The 12,661-nt window shown below is 45.6% G+C and overlaps 1 protein-coding gene across 4 annotated transcripts in view; it reads right to left on the bottom strand.

Moving 5' to 3' along the window:
- lonrf1 (LON peptidase N-terminal domain and ring finger 1) overlaps positions 1-12,661 on the bottom strand; it is a 90,250-nt gene that overhangs the window by 21,028 nt on the left and 56,561 nt on the right. The window contains exons 4-6 of one of the 4 annotated variants that reach the window (XM_060927692.1): positions 8,008-8,178; positions 1,967-2,096; positions 1,602-1,659 (exon numbers count right to left, since the gene is read on the bottom strand). In XM_060927692.1, coding sequence (XP_060783675.1) covers positions 1,602-1,659; positions 1,967-2,096; positions 8,008-8,178 — 359 coding nt within the window. Of the gene's footprint in view, positions 1-1,601; positions 1,660-1,966; positions 2,100-8,007; positions 8,179-12,661 lie in introns of all 4 variants that reach the window. The other 3 variants (XM_060927691.1, XM_060927694.1, XM_060927693.1) reach the window with 3 other exon arrangements.

Below are 12,661 nucleotides of genomic sequence, written 5' to 3' on the forward strand. Positions count from 1 at the left end.
TACCAAATACACTTAAAATACATAACTGCACTAGGCAATGTCAATAAAACATATATGCTGAGATATACAGTAATATGTGATAATACTATGGAAATTATGATTGTATTGATTGTATTATGATTTTAATTATTATGATTGTAGTGAATAAATAAAGTCACCATGGATGACATACACTGCCTAGCCAAAATAAATAAAGTCGTCAATTGGTTTTAAATAAACAAATACTTAAGAGCTTTTGATTGGCTAATTACTGCAGTGATTAGTGTATTTCAGCTGGCAACAATTCATTTAACCTTAAATGATGCAGTGAATAGCTTCTCATTTTTTTATCAACCATGTTGGATGATGTATTCCATGGTCACGGAAAAGATGTTACTGTGTTTTAGAAGGGTCAAATTATTGGCTTGTATCATGAAAGAAAACAAATAAGGTGATTGCTGAAAGACTGGAATTGGGTTAAGAACTGTCCAACACATTATTAAAACCTTGAAGGATAGGGTGAACCATCAACTTCCAGGAAGAAATGTGGTTGGAAAAAAATCTTGACTGACTATGATCAGAGATCACTTAAATGCTTGAAGTCAAATCATAAAAAAATTGACAGTGGAACTCATGGCTATGTTTAAGAGTGAAAGTCAGAGCATTTCAACACTCCTGATGTGAAAAGAACTCACAGGATTTTAACAAAACAACTGTGAGGCCATAAGAAAACCACTTGTTAGTGAGGCTAATCAGAAGAAAGGGCTTCAATTTGCAAGGGAGCATAAAGGACTCTGGAGCAATGGAAAAACGACATGTGGTCTGATGAGTCCAGATTTACCCTATTCCTGAGTGATGGGTGTGTCAGGGTAAGAAGGGAAGTGCATGAAGCAATGCATCCATCATGCATAGTGGCCACTGTACAAGCCTCTGGAGGCAGTGTTATGATATGGGGTTGCTTCAGTTGGTCAGGCTGAGGCTCAACAAAATGGGGAAATAAAATGAAGTTAGCTGACAACCTGAATGTATAGAGTGACCAGGTTATCTGATCAATGGATATTTTCTTCCCTGATTGCACGGGTATAAAACTAGTGCTCAAATTGTGAGAGGTTCAGGAAGCATGAGGAATCATTTTCACACATAAACTAGCCACCAGAGAGTCATGAACTGAACCCCACTGAAAGTCTTCGGGATGTGCTGGAGAAGACTTTATGGACTCTCTCATCATCATCAAAACAAGATCTTGGCAAAAAAATTAATGCAACTCTGGATGGAAATAAATGTTGTGAGGTTGTATAAGGTTGTTGAAACAATGCCATGATGAATGTGTGCCATAATAAAATATATAGGCGGTCCAACTAAATATTAAATGTGCAACTTTTTTTGGCTGGGCAGTATAGTACCAAGACACCATATCAAATGTTAAAACTGAGAAATGTTATTGTTGTTTAAAAATATATGCATATTTTTAATTTGATGCCAGCAATATGGTTCAAAAAATGTTGGGACAAGGGCATGTTTACCACTATGTTGCAGTGTATATTCACTAATCAATGCCAAGACACTACAAGTGGCAATAAGTCCAGACTAGAGTGTATATTTTGGCATATAACTGCACTGACCTGATGCAGAGGGGGCACTCAAAGTCAGACACAGTCAGAGGGCATGTCTCCTGATCCACTATAAGAAGCAAAAACACCAGAAAAAAAAATTCAATTCTGATTTCCTCATACTCAACACATGCACAATAAACCGATGGGCTGTTTTAACAAATATGACGACAGCTTAAGGTCACTTTTGTTTAAAAAAACGTGAAATTTCATCACCATTTTGTGTTCATATGCTCAGGTTTCTGTGTGTAAGGAATGGAAATACATTTCTTGTCTTTATGCACATATTTAACTTTAAAATCTAAACATGTCTTACTGATGCTAAATACTGACTTAAAGAGCAGAACAATGTACAGTGGTAAATACAATCCTCCCACCTCTCATCTGTATATCCTCTTTCTTTACCATCAGCTCCTCACACTCCTGGGCTGTGGAAAGGAAAGACACAGGCTGGCACAGGCTCAAGCAACACTCCGTACTGGAATTGGGCTTGACTTGAGATGTAGTCTGCTGGAGATGAGAAGAAAGATGCCAGGGAGGGCTGGTATGTATAAAGCCACTCAGAGTACAAAATTAGTTCTGCCCATGGCAAAACCAATATTGATATAAACATTATGTATGGGTGTGTGGCAGCGGGGGGCATGGCCGAGTGTTGGTCTGTGAATGGAGGGCAGAGTCAGGGAAGGTGAGTGGTCATGTCACTACACCTGTTGTCAATTAACGTGTGTTTGTGTGTCTCCTTCAGTGACCGCGCCCAATAAAAGGAGAGCGAGAAGGGGAGGTCGGCACCAAGGGCTCGTTGACAGCCTGTATGTGTGTGCGCGCGTGCGTGAGTGAGAGAGTTTTTTGGAGCCCTATGCTGAAAAGCTATAAAATAAAAACCCCTCTTCAACGCAAACAGCCGCCTGCCGTGCTTCTGTGCTCCACCCACACCTGAATCTTGCTACAGTGGTGCTGACACCCGGGACGAGTGCAGAAAGGAACAGCCCCATGGAGTCCTCGCCGTTCAAGGACCTCATCCATGCCCTCGCCACAGCCCAGCAGAACCAGCACCAAGCGCTGGTCGCCCTCCGGAAGGACCAAGAACAACGGTTTGAAGCCTTGGTGCTGGCCCAACAGGAAGATCGCCAGGTGTTCTGGCACCTGCTCACGTCAGCGGGACCCATGACCGCCACCGGAGCAGACCCTCCCCACCTCACCCTAACGAAGATGGGTCCGCACGACGACCCGGAAGCCTTTCTCATGCTCTTCGAGCAGGCAGCGGAGGCGTGGTGTTGGCCAGTGGACCAGGGCAAGGCGCAGCTAGCCATGCTGCAGCTCCCCGCCGACAGCCGCCTCGTGTATGCCGACCTACGGAGAGCCATCCTCCAGCGTGTCGGCCACTCCCCAGAGGAACAGCGGCAGCGCTTCCGCTCGCTGCGCTTAGAGGAGGTCGGCCGGCTGTTCGCTTTCAGGCAGCAACTCCAGGACGTCTGCCGGCAGTGGCTGAGGGCAGACGACCGTGACGCCAAGGGAGTGATCAACCTGGTGACACTGGAACAATTTGTCGCACGGCTTCCAGAAGGAATGGCGGAGTGGGTCCAGTGTCATCGCCCGCCGTCGCTGGACCAGGCGATCGAGCTGGCAGAGGACCACATGGTGGCAGTTCTGACAGCAGGAAGGCATGCCTCCTCTTCTCCTCTCTCTCCCCCTGCTTCCCGTCCTCGCCCCATTCCCCCACCGCGGAGGTGGGGGCTGGCACACCCACAGTGTCCTCCCGTTTCCCCCTTCCTTGTCTGTGTCTCCTCCCCCTCAGGTGAGTGATGTCCGTAACACTGGTGCAGAGGGAGAGCCTGGGCCAGTGTGCTGGCGCTGCAGGGACCCAGGACATCAACATCAGTGCTCTGCGATGGAGCTGGGTGCGGTGGTCCAGGTCCCCAACGCGCCAGAAACCGCCTTCAATCAGGCTGGAGCATATGGAATACCAGTAAGTGTCCAAGGGGATACGTATCAGGCTTCGGTGGATTCCGGCTGTAACCAGACCTCAATCCACCAAAGCCTGGTGCAAGGTGAGGCATTAGGGAGAGCACAAATGGTGAAGGTGTTGTGTGTGCACAGGGATGTTCACAACTACCATTTAGTGTCTGTCCACATCCTATTTCAAGGGGAAAAACATAGTGTAAAAGCGGCGGTTAACCCTCGTCTCACCCACTCACTAATTTTGGAGACTGATTGGCCGGGATTTAAGTAATTAATGACGCACATAGTGAAGAGTGGGTCCTGCCGTAATTCAGCTAGGAAAAGCCCCGGAGTAGCATTGGCGGGAGAAGCTGTCACAGAGCAGTCTACATCAGCACCACATCAGGGCAATACGCAGAGTGAGGAGCGCCCCGCCCTCTCTCGGGGATTCCCTTGGGGATTTCCAGTTAGAGCAGTCACGAAATGGGACTCTGCGGCATGTATTTGACCAAGTGAGAGTAATCGATGATCAAATTCTTCAGCCAAATGCGATGCTGGCGTTCCCCTACTTTGCTATTATTAAGGATAGGCTATACCAAGTGACACAGGACACTCAAACTGGCGAAAAGATAACACAGCTGTTAATTCCAAAGAGCCACCGGGAATTCATATTCCAGGCCTCTCACTTTAATCCCATGGCCGGACACTTGGGTCAGGATAAGACACTAGCCCGAATAATGGCCCGGTCCTATTGGCCAGGGATTCATGGGGATGTCCATCGGTGGTGTACGGCGTGCCGCGAATGCCAATTAGTAAATCCAGCAGCCACTCAAAGCGCCTTTGCGCCCTCTCCCTTTAATCAAGACCCCTTTTGAAAGAATTGGGATGAATCTCGTCGGGGCATTAGACTGGTTAGCACAGGGATATCGCTTTATTTTAGTTCTGGTGGACTATGCAATGCGATATCCGGAAGCAGTGCCTCTCTGCAATATCTCAGCACACAATATAGCAGAAGCACTCTTCCGCTTTATCTTCCAGGTTGGGATTCCGAAAGAAATCCTGACAGACCAAGGTACTACATTCATGTCACGCACACTGCGCGAGCTGTATGGGTTACTGGGGATTAAGCCTATCCGCACCAGCGTTTATCACCCACAAACGGATGGCTTAGTAGAACGGTTTAATCGAACCCTCAAAAATATAATTCGGAAGTTCGTAAGCGAAGATGCACGTAATTGGGATAAGTGGCTCGAGCCCCTGTTATTTGCAGTACGAGAGGACCCGCAAGCCTCCACAGGGTTTTCACCATTTGAATTGTTATATGGGCGTAAGCCACGTGCCATTTTGGACATGCTACGGGAAAACTGGGAGGAGGGACCTTCACACAGTAAGAACGAAATTCAATACGTTCTCGACCTGCACACCAAACTCCACACACTCACGCACTTAACCCAGGAGAATTTGCGGCAGGCGCAAGAACGTCAAGTCCGACTGTACAACAGGGGCATGCGCCTTAGGGAGTTCACACCAGGAGACAAAGTACTCCTATTGTTGCCCACATCAAGCTCCAAATTGGTCGCCAAATGGCAAGAGCCCTTCGAGGTCACACGGTGAGTCGGGGACGTCGACTATGAGGTGAGGCGAACGGACAGGGGTGGGGCATTACAGATTTACCACCTCAATCTGTTAAAACATTGGAATGAGGAGGTCCCCATGGCGTTGGTGTCAGTAATTCTGAAGAAGGCGGAGATGGGGCCGGAAGTTCAAAAAAAGAAAACTGACATCGCCCACTGCTCCGGTCCCCTGTGGAGACCACCTCTCCCCGACCCAGCTCATGGAGGTAGCCCAGTTGCAGAAAGAATTTTCCCGATGTGTTCTCGCCCCTGCCCGGCCACACCCACCTCATAGAACACCACATTGAGACACCCCCGGGGATGGTAGTGCACGGTGGCCCTTACCGCTTGCCCAAACACACACACAAAAAAAAGGTGGTCCAGGATGAACTTGAAGCCATGCTCGAAATGTGCATAATCGAGGAGTCCCACAGTGACTGGAGCAGCCCAGTGGTCCTGGTCCCCAAGACTGATGGGTCGGTCCGGTTCTGTGTGGACTATAGGAACGTCAACGTGGTGTCTAAATTTGACGCGTACCCAATGCCTCGCATTGTCGAGTTGCTCGATCGATTAGGCACTGCTCGTTTTTATTTGACACTGGATTTAACGAAGGGATATTGGCAGATCCCCTTGATTCCTCTGTCCCGAGAGAAAACGGCCTTTTCCACACCATTTGGCTTACACCAATTCGTCACACTTCCTTTTGGGCTGTTTGGGGCACCCGCTATGTTCCAGCGGCTTATGGACAGGGGCCTCCGCCCCCACACCACCTACATAGTCGCGTATCTGGATGACATTATCATCTACAGTAATGACTGACCGCGGCACCTTGAACACCTTAGGGCCGTCCTAAAGTTGCTGAGGCGGGCAGGTCAGCCAACCCAAGGAAATGTGCGATTGGGCGGGTGGAAGTACGGTATCTGGGTTTCCACTTAAGCCATGGGCAGGTGCGTCCCCAAATTAATAAGACAGCAGCGATTGCGGCCTGCCCGAGGCCAAAAAGGGAGTGAGACAGTTCCTGGGACTGGCTGGCTGGCTACTATCGGAGGTTCATACCTAATTATTCGGATGTCACCAGCCCGCTGACGGATCTCACTAAAAAGGGAGCACCAGATCCGGTCTAGTGGACGGAGCAATGCCAACAGGCTTTCTCTAGGGTAAAGGCTGCACTGTGTGGGGGGCCACTGTTACACTCCCCTGACTTTTCTCTCCCCTTTATTTTACAGACAGACGCGTCAGACAGAGGGCTGGGGGCCGTTCTGTCCCAGAAGGTGGAGGGGGAGGAGTGTCCCGTGCTGTACATTAGCCAAAAGCTGTAGATGCGAGAGGGCAGGTACAGCACGATTGAAAAAGAGTGCCTCGCCATCAAGTGGGAGGTCCTCGCCCTCCGGTACTACCTGCTGGGGTGCCCTTTCACCCTCTGTTCGGACCACGCGCCCCTCCAGTGGCTCCACCGCATGAAGGATGCCAACACGCGGATCACCCGTTGGTATCTTGCACTCCAGCCATTTAAATTTGAGGTGGTCCACAGGCCGGTGGCGCAGATGGTGGTGGCGGACTTCCTCTCTCGTCGAGGGGGGAGTCAGCTTCAGGCCGGATGGCTCCCCGGCCTGAGTCGGGCGGTGGGGATATGTGGCAGCGGGGGCGTGGCTGAGCATCGGTCTGTGAATGGAGGGCGGAGTCAGAAAAGGTGAGCGGTCATGTCACTACACCTGTTGTCAATTAATGTGTGTTTGTGTGTCTCCTTCAGTGATCGCGCCCGATAAAAGGAGAGCAAGAAGGGGAGGTTGGCGCCGAGGGCTCGTTGACAGCCTGTATGTGTGCGCATGCGTGTGAGAGAGAAAGAGTTTTTTGGAGCCCTATGCTGAAAAGCTATAAAATAAAAAACCCTCTTTGACGCAAACAGCCGCTTGCCGTGCTTCTGTGCTCCACCCACACCTGAATCTCACTACAGGGTGTTAGTCAATTTTTATGTGTAAATAATATATTTTTTTCATTTGTCTGTGGTGTCTTGTGATTTTCTAAATGCTCTTTTTATACACTGATCTATAGTCTGCCACACAGAAGGCTATAAAGCACTCACTACCTTTACTATGTCATGGTAAACTGTTTTCTCTTGCATTCTTTTGTGTTCTGAGATATCTTCTAACATTTTTTTACTTCCAGCTTTCATTTGTATGTAGACTTCTGAGACTACAGTATTTTAAGTATAATTCTCAGAACCTTTATATATACCGGCCCTGGTCAATCAGCATAATAAATAAGTGCTTACATCAAAAAAGTCTTGTTTTCATTCATATCGAACTTTATGCAATTTTAAATGCTCATGTTCTTTTCTAAATTACATTTTGTCTTGGCAATGGAATAATGAGGAGTACAGTAGAACTAGCACCAAGTATGAGAAAAACAAAAAGAACAACTTTATTCATCACATGTACACTTAAGCACAGTGAAATTCCTCTTTGCATTTAACCCATCTGAAGCAGTGAACATACACGTGAGCAATGAGCGCACACGCGCGCACACACACACACACACACACACACACACACACACACACACACACACACAGAGCAATGGGCAGCTATGCTACAGCACTCAGGGAGCAATTGGGGATTAGGTGCCTTGCTCAAGGGCACTTCAGCCCAAGGCTACCCCATGTTAACCTAATTGCATGTCTGAACTGTGGGGGAAACCCGGAGGAAACCCACGCAGACACAGGGAGAACATGCAAATTCCACATAGAAAGGCCCCCATTGGCTGCTGGGCTTGAACTCAGAACCTTCTTGCTGTGAGGTGACTGTGCTAACCACTACACCACCTTAGATTAATGTCCGAATGGTACAACAGCTGTCAGGTCTTTTTACCTGCTCACATTTAACAGTCTTGTCAAGTTGGTTCCAGGGTAAATTCAGACTCTCACTCAGTGGAGAACCAGAATTATTCGTCTGAGAACTGCAGTCTTGAAGATAGTCATCCACAATTTGCAGAATCTGGGACACTTCTTCTGGTGTGGCCATACCCTCCATATCCAAGATCTGAACGTTAACAAGAGAAAGCCAACATAAATCAAGTAATGACATATTTGGCAGATTCCTGTTTTATTACAGGCTGAATATTAGAATGCATTATGAGTGTGGCAATATGTTGATATGTGACATTACAAAACCAGCTGGAAGTCGCAAGTCACAATTTTGAGATACATGAGGAAATACATTGTCTGGGCTAAAATAATAATTTTAGCTTGACATAGAGGATAATGTCTGCACTTTCATACCTTATTACCCTGGGGATCTGTGATTTGCAACACAGGCGGTCACACAACACAGATAATCACATGAGGCAGGTCACATGACAAACCAGGAAGTTATGTTTGGTAGCTCAGACTCTTACACTCTTGCTACTGCTTGCTCCTGCTGACTTGAATTGGGATCCCCTTTCATGCAGGGTGATTGCTAGAAGCATGTTTCCCCCTCTTCAGGGAGGACACAGAGGTTACTGCATGGCATTTTAACATTGATGTGACCCCCTATACGCTGCTGAGCTATAGATGTTGATGCACTGCATTGGAATGTTCCCTACTCCCTGCCTGTGTTTTTGCACTGTGGAAGTATTGAGCATTCATGCAAAGGACCAGGCCAGTCACTGTTTTGTTATTTCATATGTTTTCTTTGTATTTTTAGTTTTGTTTGATTATCTTGATGACCTGCCCTGTATGATTGCTGGGTTTTGTCAAGGAGTCAATTCCTACTGCAGTATTTATAGTTAATCAAACACCTTATGCTATTGCTGGGGGTGGATGCCAATTACTCTCCTCTCTCCATGTCCCTTGCATAGGTTGTCCCTGTACAAGGCCGGATCCACACTGACCTACTGCTCCTTTCTTCTCGGGGGGCACGCTGAGGGGACACTGTATTGGTGTGTAGTGCTTGTTGCGTTGCATGCTTCGTTTGGTGTTGGGTTTGCTGTCTCTTTTTCTGTTTCCCACCAGGGGCCTCCTGAGATAGGAGCTGTGTGTGCCGATCTGACCTTTCTATTTCAAGGAGAATCAGCCAGTTGTCCTCTGCAGTAGTTTTTATTTTTACACATACTCTTGATTTGGGTATTTATACTAATTTGTAATTAATTTGAACTATCACACACATACACACACGTGTATTCAGCACAAGTTCAGCTACAATAATATCTATGTAGTATGTTATGACTGTACTTTAAAAAAAACAGATAAGTGAAGATACTGTAAAAATCAGTTTTAGAACTGTGTTGAAGTGTGTGAGAAAACATTACCTTACCCATTGTGATGAACCATTTGTCACTTGAGGTGATTCTGTTCAGTCTTAGCCCATGTTTACATTAGACCATATCAGCAGATCATCAGATTAACGTTTTTAAAATGATTAGTGTGCACACAGCAATACCAATACACGATTTGCGTGCACACAGCAACACCAATACACGGATACGCTCAGCTCCGCAGGCATCCTGCGCTCCAAATCACTCCGCCCTGAACAGCGAGTGCCCTCTGGAGGGTGCGCACTCCGGCCCTGCGCAGCTCACAGAGTGCGCAAGTGAAGTGCACGAGCCACGATTCGGGACTGAGCCGCTGTGTGTGTGATCCCAGCGCATATCACTTACCACTTGCAAGTGGAAGGATGGCAAGCCTAAAGACAATCATAACTACACAATGGGCAGTATTTGCATCAGTATTTGCAGTATTTTCATACTTTTATACTCTGTAATGAAAGGTGATACAAGGCGGAAGTCCGCGCCGTTTTTCAGCAGTCGCGTCACATGACCAACGCCAGCGAATCAGGAAGGTGGATGTCACAGTGACGTTGTCCAATGACGACGCCAGCTAGAGCTCAGCACAGCGTATCCGCGTATCTCAATGTTTACACAGCACCGGAGCTGACACAATCTAGATTGAATACGTGGACCCTGGCGGATTCCCGTTTCCAGGCGGTTTAATGTAAACGGACAGTGCATCCGCGAAGAAAACGAGACAGATACGGTCTAATGTAAACTTGGCCTTAGGAATGTATCAAGCACAAAAACTTAAATCTGCTCCATTGATGGACAATTAACTGGCCATCAAAAAACTTATGTCCTATTGTTTTGGGATAAAGGATTGGCAGTGGGAAGGGTTTTTCAATGAGAAGGGTAAAAAAAATTCCATTCCATTCAATGAGAAGAGTGAAAACCCTTCCCCCTGCCAACTCTTAACCCCATCAGGTCAAGTGATCAAAACGATTTGTCACAATGGGTAAGGTAATGTTTTTTCACACATTCCAACACAGTTCTAAAACTGTGTTTTACAACGGCTTCATTTATCTGGTATATACAGTTAGGTCCATAAATATTTGGACAGAGACAACATTTTTCTAATTTTGGTTCTGTACATTACCACAATGAATTTTGAACAAAACAATTCAGATGCAGTTGAAGTTCAAACTTTCAGCTTTAATTCAGTGGGTTGAACAAAATGATTGCATAAAAATGTGAGGAACTAAAGCATTTTTTTAAACACAATCCCTTCATTTCAGGGGCTCAAAAGTAATTGGACAAATTAAATAATTGTAAATAAAATGTTCATTTCTAATACTTGGTTGAAAACCCTTTGTTGGCAATGACTGCTTGAAGTCTTGAACTCATGGACATCACCAGACCCTGTGTTTCCTCCTTTTTAATGCTCTGCCAGGCCTTTACTGCAGCGGTTTTCAGTTGCTGTTTGTTTGTGGGCCTTTCTGTCTGAAGTTTAGTCTTTAACAAGTCAAATGCATGCTCAATTGGGTTGAGATCAGGTGACTGACCATTCAAGAATATTCCACTTCTTTGCTTTAATAAACTCCTGGGTTGCTTCGGCTTTATGTTTTGGGTCATTGTCCATCTGTATTATGAAACGCCGACCAATCAGGCTGCATTTGGCTGGATTTGAGCACACAGTATGTCTCTGAATACCTCAGAATTCATCCAGCTGCTTCTGTCCTGTGTCACATCATCAATAAACACTAGTGACCCAGTGCCACTGGCAGCCATGCATGCCCAAGCCATCACACTGCCTCCACCGTGTTTTACAGATGATGTGGTATGCTTTGGATCATGAGCTGTACCACGCCTTCACCATACTTTTTTCTTTCCATCATTCTGGTAGAGGTTGATCTTGGTTTCATCTGTCCAAAGAATGTTCTTCCAGAACTGTACTGGCTTTTTTAGATTTTTTTTTAGCAAAGTCCAATCTAGCCTTTTTATTCTTGAGGCTTATGAGTGGCTCGCACTGTGCAGTGAACCCTCTGTATTTACTTTCATGCAGTCTTCTCTTTATGGTAGATTTGAATATTGATACGCCTACTTCTTGGAGAGTGTTGTTCACTTGGTTGGCTGTTGTGAAGGGGTTTCTCTTCACCATGGAAATTATTCTGCGATCATCCACCACTGTTGTCTTCTGTGGGCGTCCAGGTCTTTTTGCATTGATGAGTTCACCAGTGCTTTCTTTCTTTCTCAGGATGTACCAAACTGTAGATTTTGCCACTCCTAATATTGTAGCAATTTTTCAGATGTTTTTTTTTCTGTTTTCGCAGCTTAAGGATGGCTTGTTTCACCTGCATGGAGAGCTCCTTTGACCGCATGTTTTCTTCACAGCAAAATCTTCCAAATGCAAGCACCACACCTCAAATCAACTCCAGGCCTTTTATCTGCTTAATTGAGAATGACATAACGAAGGAATTGCCCACACCTGCCCATGAAATAGCCTTTGAGTCAATTGTCCAATTACTTTTGGTCCCTTTAAAAACAGGGTGGCACATGTTAAGGAGCTGAAACTCCTAAACCCTTCATCCAGTTTTAATGTGGATACCCTCAAATGAAAGCTGAAAGTCTGGACTTTATGCCCATGTCCATTATATAACTATAACTTGAATATGTTTCAGTAAACAGGTAAAAAAAAGAAAATTTGTGTCAGTGTCCAAATATATATGGACCTAACTGTAAACGAAGGTCTACGAAGATGCTGGGCGTATTAAGAAAGGTCTATCCGTTAATACATCCCTCAGCCCACCTAACTCTGTACTATAGTTTCTTGTTTCCTTATTTGAATTACTGCAATATTGTTTGGGCAGCTTCTTACCCTACTCATCTTAAAATTATGTATTATTCAGAAGAAGTTCCTAAGGTTCATTTCATATTTGAACAGATATGCCCCATCTGCACCACTTTTTGAAAAATATTCATTGCCAACTCAAAAACTGAATATGTACCAAATATGTTTATTCATTCACAAGTTTATTTACAAAAACCAAGATCTCCCTGACACTTTTCAAAATGTATTTACCTACACATCAGATGTCCATTCAAATCACACAAAACATAGTAACAATAATCTACATTTACCCTTTTCTAGTACATCACACCATCAATTCAACATATCTTAGAGGCCCTAAGCTATGGAATGAACTACCTCTCCCATTAAGATCCATATCTTCCCTCTCACTCTTCAAAAAGCAGCTTAAAATACATTTTACCTTT

Source organism: Neoarius graeffei, chromosome 8 (genome assembly GCF_027579695.1).
Source record: "Neoarius graeffei isolate fNeoGra1 chromosome 8, fNeoGra1.pri, whole genome shotgun sequence".
In the NCBI taxonomy this organism is placed as follows: Eukaryota; Metazoa; Chordata; class Actinopteri; order Siluriformes; family Ariidae; genus Neoarius; species Neoarius graeffei.